The 17,041-nt window shown below is 34.9% G+C and overlaps 1 protein-coding gene across 9 annotated transcripts in view; it reads left to right on the forward strand.

Moving 5' to 3' along the window:
* PCDH9 (protocadherin 9) overlaps positions 1-11,355 on the forward strand; it is a 921,308-nt gene extending 909,953 nt beyond the window's left edge. For 8 of the 9 annotated variants that reach the window (XM_073894451.1, XM_073894452.1, XM_025875262.2 and 5 more), the window contains one exon: positions 9,327-11,355. In XM_073894451.1, the coding sequence (XP_073750552.1) occupies positions 9,327-9,700 (374 nt within the window). In that variant the 3' untranslated portion in view covers positions 9,701-11,355. The remainder of the gene's footprint in view (positions 1-9,326) is intronic. The other variant, XM_073894459.1, reaches the window with a different exon arrangement.
* The last annotated feature ends 5,686 nt before the right edge of the window (positions 11,356-17,041 follow it).

A 17,041-nucleotide genomic window follows, 5' to 3' on the forward strand; every position in this document is an offset into this window, starting at 1 on the left:
ATTGAGCAAGCAGTGTGCCATATACAAGAATGGTAAATGCAGAGAGAGTAGCAGGTTTGGGGAAAGGAAAAATAGCAAGAATTATGTTACTTGGAACGGCCAATTAAGAAATTCAAATGATGTTAAGGAGCTGGTAGTCAGATAATACTAATGTGGCCCAGGAGAACAATATGGTGCTGGAAATATAAATTGGGGAATCACCACTACATATATGACATGTGAGGCCACACAATTATGTGAGCTCACCTGGAGGGAGTCAAGATAAAGAGCACTGAGCAATCCAACATTTAGAGGTCTGGAAAAGGAAACAGACTAGTGATGGACTGGAGAAATCAGGAAAAAGTGACAGCACTGGGGAACTTGTTAAAATTGAAAATTTGGGGGTTTCACCCCAAGCCTACAGAATCGGCATTCCTGGATGGGGTCAAGCAATATATGCGTTAAAAAGCCCACCAGCTAACTCTGATGAGAGCTTTAGTTGTTTGGACCATGGGGGACAAGACAGAATGGAAGTAGATAAATCCTCAATGTCCTTGCATCTTGAAGTGAGATCCTTGAACATGAGCAGCAACAACATCTGTGAGATTGTTAGCAATGAGGGAACTGAGGACCCCTGATTTACTGAACAAGAATTGTCATTTGACTGATTTCCCCACGTGGTTCATATGCACATTAGCATTTGAGAAGCGCTGATCAATGCTACGTTATCTCAAAGTTATGGAAAGATAATCCAGGTATAAACACACATACACACCCACCCCTACAGATCACACACACCATAGAATTGATGTTTTACTCCATTTAAAAATAATCTTTCAGACATCTTTTAAAATATGTAGAGTCTTTAATTTCTTAATAACTTAGCAAAGAATTTCCTCCAAATTTCTCAATGCCTAAAATAAACCGGAACAAGTCTCTATGCCCTCTGAAGACCCTGAGAATCTCTAGCTCAGACTAGGGGAGGAACAAGGCTGCAGTTATAAACGTCCCAGGTGAAGATCATCAGAGCACACTGTGCAAGTGAAAGTTAAGTTGACCAGTTTTTATTTCTCATCCCCATTCTGAAATATGGGAACCATTGGAGATTGTGTAAAGGCAGATTACTTCACAATATTGTGTACTACTGGCCTAGTGAAAACTTATCTAAGGATAAGCAACTGAGAATTTTTTTAAGGAGACAAAAGATTACATTGTTTGCATCTTCATTTTTAATTTGGATCTCAGCCTAAAATTAATCTGTAAAAACTTACTTCATTTCTTAACACTTTCGATTGGCTCCTTAAAATGTGTTGCACATCAAATAAGATTTACTACATTTTTTTTGAGAAACAATGCAAATTGCAAATAGTGGAGAATAATTCAGAATAAGTCTATTAAATATCAATGTGTGAATGAATACTTAAAATGAAAGATACTAAATGTAATCAAAAGAAATGGTAAACTATAGAAGAAGATAAATGTGATCTGCAATAATGTAAATAAGGTGTTTCAGGGCGCCTGGGTGGCTCAGTTGGTTAAGTGACTGCTTTCGGCTCAGGTCATGATCCTGGAGTCCCGGGATCGAGTCCCGCATCGGGCTCCCTGCTCGGCGGGGAGTCTGCTTCTCCCTCTGACCCTCCCCTCTCTCATGTGCTCTCTCTCTCTCTCTCTCTCTCATTCTCTCTCTCAAATAAATAAAATCTTTAAAAATAAATAAATAAATAAATAAATAAATAAATAAATAAGGTGTTTCACATCATGCAATTTGGTCAAAATTGGTAATTAATTTAAAGAATCAATAACCTTAGACCTTTCCCATTCAACTGATCACAACATCAAAGACTAATAATGGCTAATAGAAAAAATTATCAAAGATAATTTCCTTTGCAGCAGTTAGCTTTTGCAGGTGAGAAAAAAGCAGCTGATACTTATGCCATGCAGAAGAAAGCTTAAGATTTATAATGAAGTGCTCTCCATTCTTTGTGAGCTATAAAGTCTGTCCAAATAGCAATATCCTCTCCTGCAGAGAGTCTGCTGCTTGGGCTGGTCGTGTGTTATTGTATTTGGACTGTCTCCATCTGCAAATGTTGACTTTTCATCTGTGACGAAGGAAAATAATCTGTATGAGGAATGTGTAAAACATTTAATCCTTGTTTACTTGTTAACCAAAGGTTTCATCAAATCCTGCTGGTGTGGGTTTTTGCATTTGCTTCTCAAGGTGACTGTAGGTGCATTCACAATGTAGGGTTTAAACCTGAGCTATAAGCTAAAACTCTGCCAAAATCATTAGGTTTTTTACTTAGATTTAGAAATCTAAATACGTGTTCTAAATACAGTTTTACATTCGAAAACCCAAATGTGACCTAAATAATACAGTAGTCTATAGGAAAAATTGATTTATAATTCCTTTGCTCTGTATGGGGCTTCTCAATACTAAAATGAATATGACACTGAAAAGTTTGATTATCTATGGCAAACCACAATGGTATTTGACAAGGGAATAAGAAAACGGTAGAGGTCATTCATCAAAATCTAGTCTCTTACTCTCAATTTAGAGATGAGAAACTGGGAGCTAAAATCTTTTAGAAATCTAAAATTACTTTCACGAAGTCCATATTAATTCATTGTTTTATTGTGGTTCAAATGTGTTTCTGTTTGCCGTAGCTATGGATGATGATCATGTGACCTGAGATTTCTAGACCGGTTCTGATTTTAGATGTTCTATGTAGCAATCTCTGGAAACTAACATGAGATCAAACAAAACCTGTTGAATGAATGAATGAAAAATATTTTTCCCATAAGTATACTCAAATTTGCCAGATCTAGTTTTGGACTTTAGACCACCAACATAACTGCACTATACTACTTCATATACCAATCTCAGTTCATGGCAGTGGAATTTATTATACCTTTCGACTGTTTTTCTGTGTGAGAGCAGAGTAATAGCTGATATTTATTCCCATGTGACACTGATTTAAAAAAATTTTGATTTGGCATCATGTAATGTGATCTGAAGTAGAACGATGTATCAAAAGGGGATGTGGGCAATGCTCAACAACTTCCTCTGTTTTTCACGCCAACTCTCATATTTGAAATTAATTTTTGCCGTATTTAGATTGGAAACAAATTAACTGATTTGATTTTTTAACAGCAACTGTTCAATAAAGATAGTAAGGGATGATGGAATAGTAGATAGGAGGGGTGCCTAGCAAATGAATTTATCGCACATTTTTTTTCAGAGCCGTCCATATTTGCATAAGCATTTAGCTTTAGCTTTCCATTCAAAGTAATCCACAAAAATGATAGGGAATTGTTATGCTCTTATACCTTGCCTCAAAAAAGAAGAAAAGAAAACAGAAAGATATGAAAAAAAGGAAAAAGATAAAGAAGAAGAATAGAAATAAGCTAAAAATGATGGTGAAAATGAGCTAGTAAAAATACTAATATTTTTGGATTGGTTTCTTAGAGATGTTAAAATTAACTTCGAATGTAGTGAGTGAAAATATTTGTTTCCCTGAAATTTTATTATGGGAAAGTTGATTTAGGCAAGAAATAAGTATGAAGAGTAAGATTTTTCTCAGTATTTTAATAACAGCAAGTGCAAAACAACATTATAGGATAAAAGCTTACATAAAATGGAAATTTCTTTAGAACAAGTGAAGAAATTTCATCGTTGTGCCTAGAGGTCTGGGAAACTGCGTCAGCAAATCCAAATCTATGGATGCATCCTTCACTATAAGGTGTTCAGTGATGCACAACTCTGCATACTCCATTCCTGCTTCTGTAAAATCTTGGGGAAATCAGCACAATTGGAACTTAAGAACAAATGTTTTGCATAAAAATAGTGATATATGTTCTTATCACAATAAAGGCCATTATAACATGAGAATCAGATGTGTTCTGCATGGAAGAGGTATTTTTCTATAATAAAAATTGAACAAAATGAAAAATTGTGTGAGTTGGGATGAGTCTGATCCTAGATGATAAAAAAATGACTTATCTCTTTTGCAATTCAATTCTGGCAGTCTGTTTAATCTTATTTTACCCAACAGTAAAAATTCTAAAGAAAATTCATTCACATAAAAGGCCAAATCTTCATATAGTATGAAACCTAACCAGAAATATGAAAGGTGTCATGATTTTTTTTTTTTTTAAATATCAGTTTCAAGCTTTGGAATCAAGAGGTTTCATGTCATCAGGTTGAAAAGTACATGGACAGGCCAGAAGGTACTTTAATTATAGCAGTGAGTTAATCAATGAAGTAACAGTTCTGCTTCTGGGTATAATAAATGAGATCAAGACCCATTCAACTATCCTACCATTTAGATATAGCTGGAGATCCATTATCTTGGATAGTCTCACATTTTAAGCTCACATCTTTAAAAGTCAGCAATTCAAGCAGCTCTCTGACAGCTGTTGATGCCTAACCATAGAAAAAGTATTTTGCTGGGTTTTGAGTGGAAGGTGAGCCGTGCAAAGGTGGAGAGAGAAATACACTGACACCTGATATAAATATTAACTGAGAAAACTTTCAAGCTTTCGGTTATGTGCTTTTGTATTTGCTTTCAACATTTAAATGCAGAGACAGATGGCTTGTATAGTTTCATCAGCCCTTGTGTCTTTATACATTCAAAAACCTGGAACGATAACCAAACCCATGGATTGCAGATTTTGAAAGGGAACAAAGAATTTAGGTTTAAAAAAAAAATCAATAAAAGCTTCAGTTTTAGAACAATCATGATGGTGGATTTTAATTATTTTGAGGAGAAAGGAAACAAGTTGCATAATGCTGGAATTGTAGAAAGTATTGGTAAGTTTGGAATCCTAACCTGGGTTCTAAATAGATACTGTATGATGTAGCACAAGTAGGACAAGAAAGTAAATAAAAAATTGGAGAAACAGGGAAAATGCATGTGGATGCGTGCGTGCGCGCGCGTGCACACACACACACACACACACACACCAGTGTAAAATTTTAAGGCATTTATTAAGAATCCAGCACAGGATCTGATACATGTGATACATGATAGATATTCAGTAAACATTTTTTGAGGGAACTTATGAGTGGAAAATAACTATAATTAGTCATCAATTAAAATAATTACTTATAGTGATAACATTAAAAATAAACATGGTCAAAGATAAAGAGCAGTATCTTAGTGCATGTACTCTTCACAATATTAGCAAAACTTTCCTGATATTTTAAGTGCCCTATATTTGATGGATAATGATTAGTTTTAAATATATTTTAGAAAGTGACAACGTCCAGTATCAGTGCCTTAGAAAGAATGTTTTTCTCCTTTCAAAAAGTATAAAACAATTCAGTCATTGTTTCTAAAACCGAAAGAAATGAATTGGAAACTTCCATGTTTAGCATGCTTCTGATTAGAGCAGGGACTGTCAGGACTCTTTAATTTAAAAAATGTTTTGTTTTTTTTTTCCTTCTTACCAATTCCTGACAACTTGGAAGCATTGTTATTTTCCAAAAAGAAAAAAAAAAAAAGAAAAAATTTCTCTATTCAATGTCATGTTCCAAAATAAAAACTTACCAAAGCATAAAGCAAAGTGTTTTTTCCCACAGTGCAGCTCAAGCATGTAAGGAAACTGGTGTGATATAGTTTAATATAGTTTTTTTTTTTTTTCCTTTAATGCAGTCTTAGTTCTGAGGCCCTGACTAGAGTTCCCTTTCTCGAATAAGGCCAAACCACACACTACTTCCCTTCTAGAGCTCCCACACTCCTAGGTCCTTATGTACCCTCCCTAATTGCTCCAGGTGTCAGGTACATCCTCTCTGCCCTAGAATTTCAGAAATTATTCAAATTAGTCAATCCACGGAGAGACTAGGAAACCAACTCACCCCGCACCCCATTTGCCAAGCATAAACTGCCCCCTGAAATCCCAGTTCCTTTTTAGCCTATTTCTTGGTGCAGTTCTCTGTGTGGGGTGGACTTTTCTCCTTCAGGGCTGTAAGTAACAAACACTTTCATCCCAGTGTCCTGTTCTACCTTGTGGTGGATCCTTAAATCTTATACAGCAATCAGGTACCTGAAAGACTTACCTAAGAATCTACAAAATGTCTCTACATTTACTTACACATTTTATCAAAGCCTTCAAATTTATTTTTAAGAATAAATCATAAGTACAATTCTCAAAGAGCGATTAATATTACTTAATGGAAAGAAACTCATTTTTTTACGAGTCAAAGATTTTGTATAGTACACATACATTTTGACTATGAATGTCGTCAATTGCCAATTATCTGTAAGAGGAACTTCCAGAAAAAGGTAGAAATGACCTAACAGGGAACAAAGTCCCTCTTTTACCTTGTAAAGAGACAAGCATTCCAAAAAAAAAAAGAAAAAAAAAAAGAGAGACAAGCATTCCTAAATCAGTTAACGGGTAATGACACCTATTCATTCCGAAGGACACCTTTTTCTTCCTTCTTTGTTCACTGGTTTTAAAATAATTATCTACCAAGATAATTGGTAGATATTATCTGAAAACTCCATGAGGACAGCGTTGACATCGATTTTATTCACTGCTGTATTCTTGGTGCCTGTCACAGTGTCAGCATATAGTACATGCTCAGTAAATATTTAATATTTATGGAATAAATAAATGTTACCAGTTCTGAAAAATGTATATATACACTATTTGTTAAAATGTGTCACTCATTGCTGAAGACTAAGGGTCCACATATACTCACACACTCACACTTTCTCAATCTCTGGATAATATTCTTAATTTAATGAGAGGGCAGTGAATGTTCGATAAAGCTATTTTAAAAATAATCTTGCATTTTCTCCCCTTTTTATGTACTCAATAAAAAACCTGATTCTATTGATATTTCTGTGGTAGCTGATTATTTGTTTTCCTTTGGCGGTATCAACAACAACAACAAAAACTTAATGGTTCTAGAAAGGTAAAAAGGAAAGGTTGGTGTCTAGACCTCAAGCTAGATTACACATCAAATTGGCCATTACCTTATCTCCACTGATGTCTTGAAAGGAGTGAATATATTTAACAGAGAAGTTAAATAATTCATTTATTATCTGTCACAAAGTATTGCTAGGCAAAGAGATGTGTTGTTGAGGAAACTTTTGGTGTGATGATTCTGAAGTCAGCATCTTCTATTATAATTAAGGTCTGCCTTTAAGCAGAGAATATTTTTAATTATTTCTCAGAACATTTTCAACCTCATAAAATTTTAATTAACAATTAACATTGTTCATAGATCATCACTATTGCTTAGCACTATGAGAGATCAGAAGACTTGAGAAGTCATTTTTTTTTCCATTAATGGATTTTAAATCTAGTTGGGATAAAACAAAAATAAAATGATCCTCATTAATGTACAGAACCCCCGCCCCCCACAAGATGAAAGTATCATTAAGGCAAGAGTTGAGGGAGCTCAGTTAGGAAATTTGTCATTCATCAGTAAGAGATCTGTGGAAATCTTCAAGGTGCGTACGAGCTTTGAATTGGTGTAGTCATGGAAGTTAGCTGTGGTACTTGGGAAGCAAGCTGACCTTGAAAGAGTAAGTAATTAAATAAATACAGAAGAGGCAAAAGCATCTTCTAAACCTGTGATCTCAATGTAAGGAGCATTGATTGGTTAAAGCAAAATGCATCAGCTTTGTGGATACAGAGTCACCGAGCACACCACCATGAACCTAAAAGGGAGAAATTAGTTTGAACTTTTGAAGCATGGGCAGAATTCAAAGGGCAAAGAAAGGCTCATAGAGAAGTTTGTTAAATATACTAGGAAGTTAGTAATCATTGGAGGTTTGTGAGAGAAATAGTTTTGAGTAACAAACATGTATTTAAACAAAATAAAACTGTTCGTTTTTGAGGGGATGGGAATACAGGTCAGATGAGAAAGAATTTTAAAGTTTTTCTAAAGAGAAGATTTTAGATTTTAAAAATGGCTAAAATTTGAGTCTGTAGGGAACAGTAAATTTTAGCCACGTTGTTTTCACAACCGGTGTCTGTTGCGATGTTGCTTGTGTTTTGGGGTCTCAGCTTTTGGCCATCAACTTTTACCTATTTTGTCAGGCATTTTTATATGCAAGGAATAACTGGAATATTAATCAGACAGACAGATGTTAATATTAAAAAACCACAATTATTGGGCACTTAAAAATGTGAGTAGTGCTAACTTGGGTTTTAGCAAAGATACACATTCCAGTTGTTTAGTGTTTTAATCGTTGTTGCGGCAAACATACGGATGTTTTTGTCTTCTACGGTTTTATTCTGATGACTCTCTATTTTGAAAATGGTTTATACCTCAGCCATTCTTGCCTATCCACGTAACCTCATTCGTAAAATCAATTCCTAATTTCCAGCCTATCACTTGACTGTTTAATCAAGGGGAAAAGAATGAAACAAAACAAATTTTTCCTAAATCATTTGGCTGTTGTTTTTCAGTAAAAGGTTAATTTCCTCTATATAATCAGAAAAGAGTTTACTTTTGAAATCTTGGTTAAAATATATGTTCTAGATTGCCTGCTAGTAAAAACAAGCAAAGAAACACAAACCAGTAGATAAATATCTACAATGACTTTTCCCCCCCTGAATATTAGATTTCATGTGATCCAATTTGCAACTTAGCTAGACTTCCACTCTAGTGAAATCTGGGTTATTTAATACACTTAGAATTATAGAAAATGGTTTACGCTTGGAAGGAACCAAATGCTGTCTTTGGATGCAAATGACTTTTTATTTACTTGGATTTCAGAATGTTTTCAGCAGACCAGGTGTTCCTTTAGTAATATACACATTAATCAAAATATTCTTTAAATTATTTTTGATTTTTTAAAATGTTGTGCAATTATTTTATTGTGATTTCAAATAAAATTAACATGTGTTTATATGGAAAAATGACATTTTATGTAACCATTTAGAGTACTTATTTTTAATATTGTATTTCAAGTACTAGTTTTTCATTTTGTTTTTATGGAGTTCTACATTTACACATTTTTCAACATCACACATACAATTTTTCTGTTTTTCATGATTTCTCATAAATAAGAGCTTTTTGTTGAGAATTAGAAGATAAATCAGTAACAATACATATGCCATAGAAAGAGTTGATCAGAAATGATATATCTGTTTACTCGTGTCTGTTTCTAGGTATAAATGAAGGCCTAAGGAAAGAGATAATTCTTACTTCCACAAGGAATTTGATTCTTTCTGTTATTCTTGAAAGAATTTGAATTCTTTGAATTGCTTAACTTACAGTTTTCATGAGAAAATGAGATCACCGATGCACTTTTTCTCTAAGGAGACAATTTTACATTAAAATTCTAATCACTTTCTTTTCTTATTCTGTCTCTCGCCCTCTGTAGATGGGCCTTTGGGTCCCCGAGGATTAGCTGAAGCTACAGAGATGTGCACTCAAGAGTGCTTGGTTTTGGGTCACTCTGATAATTGCTGGATGCCTCCTGGCTTGGGTCCATATCAACACCCTAAATCTCCTCTCTCAACGTTTGCACCCCAGAAAGAATGGGTCAAGAAGGACAAGCTTGTGAATGGGCACACCCTTACCAGAGCCTGGAAAGAAGATAACAACAGGAACCAGTTCAATGACCGTAAGCAGTATGGCTCCAATGAAGGCCATTTCAACAATGGCAGCCACATGACAGACATTCCTCTGGCAAATCTGAAGTCTTATAAGCAAGCAGGAGGTACTATTGAGAGTCCGAAGGAGCACCAACTCTAAAAAAAAAAAAAAAAAAAAAAAAAAAAGGCTATATGGGACCTAATAACTTTAATCTAAATAGACATGCTAATACCGTGTGTGTCAGAGCTTTATGTATTCAATAGATCTCTATAACTATGCCCCTTTATAGCAGGGATATCCATAACTTTGTGTTAGCACCATGGAGGATACAATATTTTACAATATAAAAGAGAAGATAGTTCTACTAGCCATGTGATCTTGTTTACTAGAATTGATTAAACTCTCCGGAGATCACTCCATTGTGCAAATATCCTTTTTGTTTTTTGTTTTTTAATTGAATTTTACTTTTGACCCTGGACTGCTGCTATGAACGATAGAATATGCATTTGGAGAGTAAGAAAGTTCCATGGAGTAGAGTGACTGACAAACATATCCAGTTAGAAACTTGTGCTCTTTTTGTCATTGATTTGTGCTGGGACTGCTATACTTGACATTATACTTCAAGCGAAACTTAAAAAGATAAGCATTAAACCTATCGTGCTGTTAACAACGTTAGTGGATACTTGTAAGTCAATCAGTGTTAAAGTATTTGTAAATAGAAGCAAGTTATTATTAACAACTTTTGTGTACTTACAACGTTCACCTAAAAAAATGTTGTAGCATAACTCTGTGTTTTATGGTTGCTTCTTTCCTTCTTCTTAATTTGCCTCTTTGTCGTTATTTTTGTTGTTTCTTTTAGTGAGGTGTTTCTGCGTTAGTAGTCTGTCTTGACACACATTGTTCAAAGGATCTCAAACACTTGTGTTTAAAAAAGAGGTTCTGGAATCTTGCTTCTTTTGTGACAGCTTATGATGCTAGGATTCTGTAAAAAATAAAGATAAAATGAAAACTTTATATAAAAACAGAACTTCTGCAAAAGCTTGGAAATTCAGAACCCATTTTCTTGACATCCTTGTTTTCAAAGTAGGCGAAAGCAAAATCACTTAATTAGTAGCATTCAGTGAGAGAGTAATGGGAAAGTGTTATCCTTCAGAAAGTAAATATAATATCCTGTACTTGTCACTCATACAAAACTAATGTATCAAAATTAGCATATATTGAAGAAAAATTACTATTCAAAAATAGTTTCAACTGAGCAAATGTGTGTCTACAACTTTGTTGAAATGGCAGAGTTTGTGTTGATCCTCATATAAGATAATGTTGTTGTAACACAAGTGTTAGACCATAGCCACAAAATATTTAATGTGTTGTGCCTTCATGATGTAACAGAACATTCTCCAGGTAGGCTAGTTGGGGGAAATAAAGGGATAAATCTCTAATTATTGCTGTTTAGCTGTTTGTTATCATAGTCGGTCAATGCCTGGCAGGTACCAGCATCTTGTCACTTAGGTCAAACCAACAGAGTGACAACTAATGTTAATAAGATCTCAGTTGCACGTGCAAACAAATCCAAATTCGAACATTCTTAGGAGGTTTTTGTTAAGGCATGACAGATGATTTAAACAAATAAATAGCATGCAACAAAATGTCTTTATTGAAAGAAGTGAAAGTTATCTTAATGCCACGGTTCAACATCAGTTTAAAAGTAAAAAAATAAATAAAATAAAAAATAAAAAAAAAGGGTTTGCTAATCTGATAGTTAATTTGTTCTTACCAAAAATAAAATTACTTTGTAAATAGCAATTCACATTTTTCCACAGTATAATGGAAAATAATGGGTAGGGGTGCATTGCTTATTGCAGTACATTTTTGTCGGTTTGTGAGGGGTGTTTGATGACTTTGACAGAATAAATATCTAAACAATTATCCTTGTTACTGCTTTGCCAGTTCTACGTTATTTACAATTATTCAGCTCTTGCAATAAATGTTCTGAATTCCTGATTGTAGTGTGTTAATTCTTGGTCAACATCCAGAGTGATGATTTCTACTCTAATTTTTGTATAAACATATGCTGATAAAACAGCTCTTAATTAGAAATCAAGGCACACTGGTTAGGGGTTTACTACCTGTATTCTGAAAATACAGTTTCAAGTTTTAGTTAAACTCCCTTAATGGTCTGTGAAATCATTTTCTAGGGAAAGTCCTGGAGAAAGTCGGTGCACTTTCTAATCACAATGCATGCAAGTTTCAGCCAAGTGAAATCCCAAGTCAGGAAACTGACAGGGAGCACTAGTTACTGAGGTTACCTTCTTGACTCTCAGTCTCTTTGGCAAGATTGCATGAAACAAGCTCATATATATATATATATATATATATATATATATATATATATAATGTTTTATTTATTTATTCATGAGAGTCAGAGAGAGAGAGAGAGAAGCAGAGGCAGAGGGAGAAGCAGGCTCCCCGCTGAGCAAGGAGCCCAATGTGGGACTGGGATCATGACCTGAGCCAAAGGCAGACGCTTAACCATCTGAGCCACCCAGGCACCCCAAGCTCTCATATATTTTATTGTTGGCCAAGGCAAAAGAGGACTATTCTGGGATGAAGGCCTTGGAACAAGGGCGAAAACCTCATCTATATTTCAGATTAGGAAAATAGGTACAGAAGCTGTCAAGGATCATAAGACATGCTCACACACAGCCATGTGTTTATATTCTCCAGGGAGCAGCTGGATCCATTTTCACTCACATTAGGGTCTTAGGGTAGGTAAGAAGGCCTGACTCTTCCTCTAGAGCTTTCTGAAGCCCTGGAGAATAAGACTCAGGAGGTAGAGACATGGAGATAAAGGTATTTGCTTGCACCGTGGCTGCATTTGGAAGGATAACCCTTCACCTCTGAATAAGCCCGACTTCCGCATTACTCCCAGGCATGCCCACAGCAGCACTGTCCTCCCTTCACAGGGCGTGGCCTGCCGCAGGACACAGAGAGTGAATGAATCCTGAAGACAGGCTACTCCGGGAAAGGTAGAAGAAACTAAAATTCATGCCTGCCCAGTCTTTCTTCATGTTTTACCAGATAAGTCATTCCCCTTTGCCTTTTAGAGTGAAGGGTGAGAGAAATTAAAACAATTTCTCTTATATTTTTCCTTCCCATAAAGAGTGGAACTATACTCAAAATAAATAAGTCAATAAATAAAAACGGGGAAAAAAAGAGAACAAACCAGAAGTTTGGGAAAGAAGCTCCCCATCCCTACCATACCATATTTCTTTGAATAAATACAACAATATAATAGTATCTACTCTTTTTTATTCTTTTCTTTTTTTTACAATATCTACTCTTTTCAAGGCATTCAGTTATATGCTCTGTGAAATTTTAGCGTTGATAATATCACAAACCAAAATGAAGAACTTACCAAGTAAATAAAATAGTACATTCATAATGACTATTCCTTCAGTATTATTCACATTGTTTAATTGTGTGGACGTTGAATATTATGAATCATTATTTACCTGGAAATTAAAGCCATTTACATTTCCTAGAAAAGCACACCTAGGGGCACCTGGGTGGCTCCGTTGGTTAAGCGGCTGCCTTCGGCTCAGGTCATGATCCCAGAGTCCTGGGATCAAGCCCCACATCAGTCTCCCTGCTCAGCAGGAAGTCTGCTTCTCCCTCTGACCCTCCCCCTCTAATGTACTCTCTCTCTCTCATTCTCTCTCTCAAATAAATAAATAAAATCTTAAAAAAAAAAAAGAAAAGCACACCTATATGAATGGTATAAAGATAATGACTTCTGGAGTGATTAGCAAACGTTATGATGCTATATATTAACGTTTTCAAGGCAGGTATAGAAATAAACTTTATAAAGCTGAATATGACCTATTTGAATGAGCATTTCTACACATACTGTGACATAAAATATATATTTAAATAATGGTCATTCATTAATAGACAACGGAGTAGTCCTTTTGCTGCACTATTCAGCAGATTTCATTTGGCATAAAGTGATGTTCCCTCCCCCCATCATTCCTTAGCTAGGCTAGAAATGCAGCTGAGGCCCCAAAGCCCTTCTAGTATTTATTAAGCCTTCTTGGCTAGAAGCCAGGAATGGCTAATTATTATTAGTGAGGAGTTTTGGCAGCCAGGGATGAAAGGGATGCCTTGTCGGTTTCAATTCTAATGTGGATGCCAGGGTGTTGCTTTGTAAGAGGGCAAACCAAACTATGAGAAGGAGGAGTGGTGTTGCCAGTTTAAAAATGCTTCATTGTTCTGCTTTGTTTTAAACAGAGCTGATCTTCTCTCCCTAAAGGAAGCTCCTTCATTGGTTATTTTGGGGGAGATTGCTTTCAGATTCTCCCAGTGTTCTTAAAGGCACAGAGATCACATAATGAATTCTCTATATACTGTTCCTTCCTGTTCACAGCTACTGATAATAAATTTTAGTAGATGTCAACCAGGCTTTTCACTGCTGAGAAAATATAAAATTGTCCTCTTAGGATTGAAATATCTTTGTAAGATAAACACCATTAAAACATGACTATCATAATAATATTGCATGCACATTTAGTTCACTCAAAGTATAAATTAAGGGGTATCCCCAAAATATCAATTTGCTGTTATCTTGGTGCTATCATTGTCTGTTTTAAAACATTAAATAAGAACTATATTTTCCACTTCTATAAATGCATCTTATTTTCTTATGTCTTAAAATTCTTAGTGTCTCACACATGGAAATGAGTTCTGTCCATTTTTTTGTTATCCTAAGTATTACACTTTTCTTGATGCTTTATAGTAAAAATCTCTTTTGAAATAGTCTTTCATTTTTATCCTCAGATTTTTTTCTTTAAAGTCTTATCGTTGTATTCTGATTAGCATATATACAACACAATTATTACTGGACTTACTCAATGCCAGATATTATAGAGTTTGTATATTTGCAAATAAGTTCAAGTACAGTGATTTTCAAATCATATCACAGTACCACTTAAATTCAAACTCTGTCTTTCCTGGATTTTTGTTGTTCTTTTTAAATTTTTTTTTATTGGGCTATAACTGACATATAATATTACATTAGTTTCAGGTATACAACATGATTCACTATCTGTATATATTGCAAAATGACCACCATAACTAATCTAGTTAACATTCCTCACTGCCCATAGTTGTAATTTTTTTCTTGTGACAAGAACTTTTAAGATTTTCTCTCTTAGCAACTTTCAGTTATACAATACAGTATTATCAACTATAGTCACCATGTTGTACATTATCTTTGTGGTTCTTCTAACAAGAGTTTATTATTTCACTTCCAAATTCATCATTAGTTATGGCATCATTGACATCATCCTGAATAATGATCCTCAATTAAAATAAGAAAAATCTTCACCTTGGAACCCTAACACAATTAAAGTGTACTGTGATACAGTATTAGGTGATTCTAAGTGAAATTATATCATTTTTATATTTCATGACATCAAATCTATTTTAACAGACTGTTCACATAAGCAGTTGTGGTCCATATTATTTTGTAGATGAAGTGTTTTCACTTTGTTGAAGAAAAAAATCATGAAAAGATTTAAGGTACCATATATTCATTCACCATTGAACCCATACATCGCAAACATACTTCAATGTCAGTATAACAACTTGACCTCAGTGGCAGGGCATCAAACCTCTTACTGATAGACACACGATGGAACACTCCTCTTCTTGGAGACATTTCCTTCTCCTGGTTTCCTAGATACCACAAACTCTTGACTCCCTCTTACTTCACTGGCCGTATCTTCTCATATCTTTATTTTTTTTTTCAACACATGCGTTTACAGCTGTAAGTTTCCCACTGCCTTTGCTTTATCCCATCAGTTTGGTATGTTGTATTTCATTTTTATTCAACCATGAGTATTTTCTAGTTTCCCTGGAGATTTCTTCTTTGACACATTGGTTGTTTAATAGTGTGTTGTTTAATGTCCACATATTTGTGAGTTTCCCAGTTGTCCTTCTATTAGTGATTCCCAGCCTCATCCCAGTGTAGTCAGAAAAGATCGTTTTATAATTTCAAACTTCTAAAATTTATTGAGACTTGTTTTGTGGCTTAACATATCTGACCATCCCATTTTAAAATTGAAATGCCTCCCTGGGCATTCCTAGTCCTATTTACAACCTGCTCTACTTCCCCCCACCCATGGCACTGAACGCCTTCTAACTATAAGCTATAATTTACTTATTTTCAATGCTTATTGTTCATTGTCTCCCCTCACTAGAAGATAAACTCCACAAATATTTTGGGCAAACATTTTGAACTCTTTTTCACTGATATACCCACAGCTCTTAGAATGGTGCCTGGCACCAGGTAGATGCTCAACATATATTTGATGGGTGAATGAATGAATGAATGAATGAACTATCACCCCATCTCTCAGCTTTTCCATTTCTGTAGGCTTTCTACATGCAATAGGGAGAAATTGATCTTACTTGATCAACATCCCAGTTTTCACATGGATAACAAGGTCCTTAGTAAATTTAAACTAGGAGACTTTAGGGTTACATGATTAGGAACAACAAAATGCATAATATGCAAAAGACTGAAACACTCCATTCTCCACATTTTTCCTCTTCTATTCCTTTCAATCTACTCATTGAATTTGTCTATTTTTCCTTAAGGGGACTCTAGACTTTGTTTCAGTAAGTTTCAAGTAAAAAATTATTATATTTCTAAAAATTCGATAGTTTGGAAGAAACTACTTGTAAATAATTTTCATTTTACCCAGCAATGTTTCTTCATGGAGTCTGTTTTCCGTTCTATACCCTTTGAAGTCTGCACATTCCAATGCCTGGTGAATGTGATCACCGATTTTATGTTTTTGTTTCTTCCCTGATGCTTCATGACTTGAGCTTCTAATACAAGCCTTCCTTGCTCTCTAGGGCATTTGCTGTGTATAGTCCCCCCCGTTCTGTCCACCCCCACCAAGAATGTTATCTGTGGCCATCAGCCTTATGGAAAAGGCTATGATGGTAGCAGCTCTCATTTTTAAACCACATCTTATTTCTACCAGAAACAAGTTTTACATTGCTTCCCCCCAAACCCATACATCACAGGAAAATAAAAATAACAGAAGAATTACCCCCCAAAAAACCCCAGAAAATTGAGTCAAAGAGAATGTGTGTGTCTATTATATGTATGTGTATATATTCATAAATTTATGTCACCAATTCTGCATACTTTCCAGGAATGGGCCATATATTTGTCTCTGAAGTTATTGGGAGCCAAGGCAAAACAAACGAACAGAAGCACACCACTTACCAGTAAAATGTGTTTTTAAATTTCAGAGGATAATGTTCTATCTTTGCAATTTTCTTCAAAGTCTGAAAACAAATGGACAATTAGAAACAATATTTTTAAATAGACACATTTTCAAAGTGGAGCAGATTTTAAGAAATAAGAAATTTCATAATAAAAAATTATGAACATTGCTATATAAATGACATAAAATTCTATGTAAATAC

The sequence above is a fragment of the Callorhinus ursinus genome, unplaced genomic scaffold (assembly GCF_003265705.2).
Source record: "Callorhinus ursinus isolate GAN/ISIS: 27379988/994484 unplaced genomic scaffold, GSC_fseal_2.0 scaffold7, whole genome shotgun sequence".
Lineage (NCBI taxonomy): Eukaryota > Metazoa > Chordata > Mammalia > Carnivora > Otariidae > Callorhinus > Callorhinus ursinus.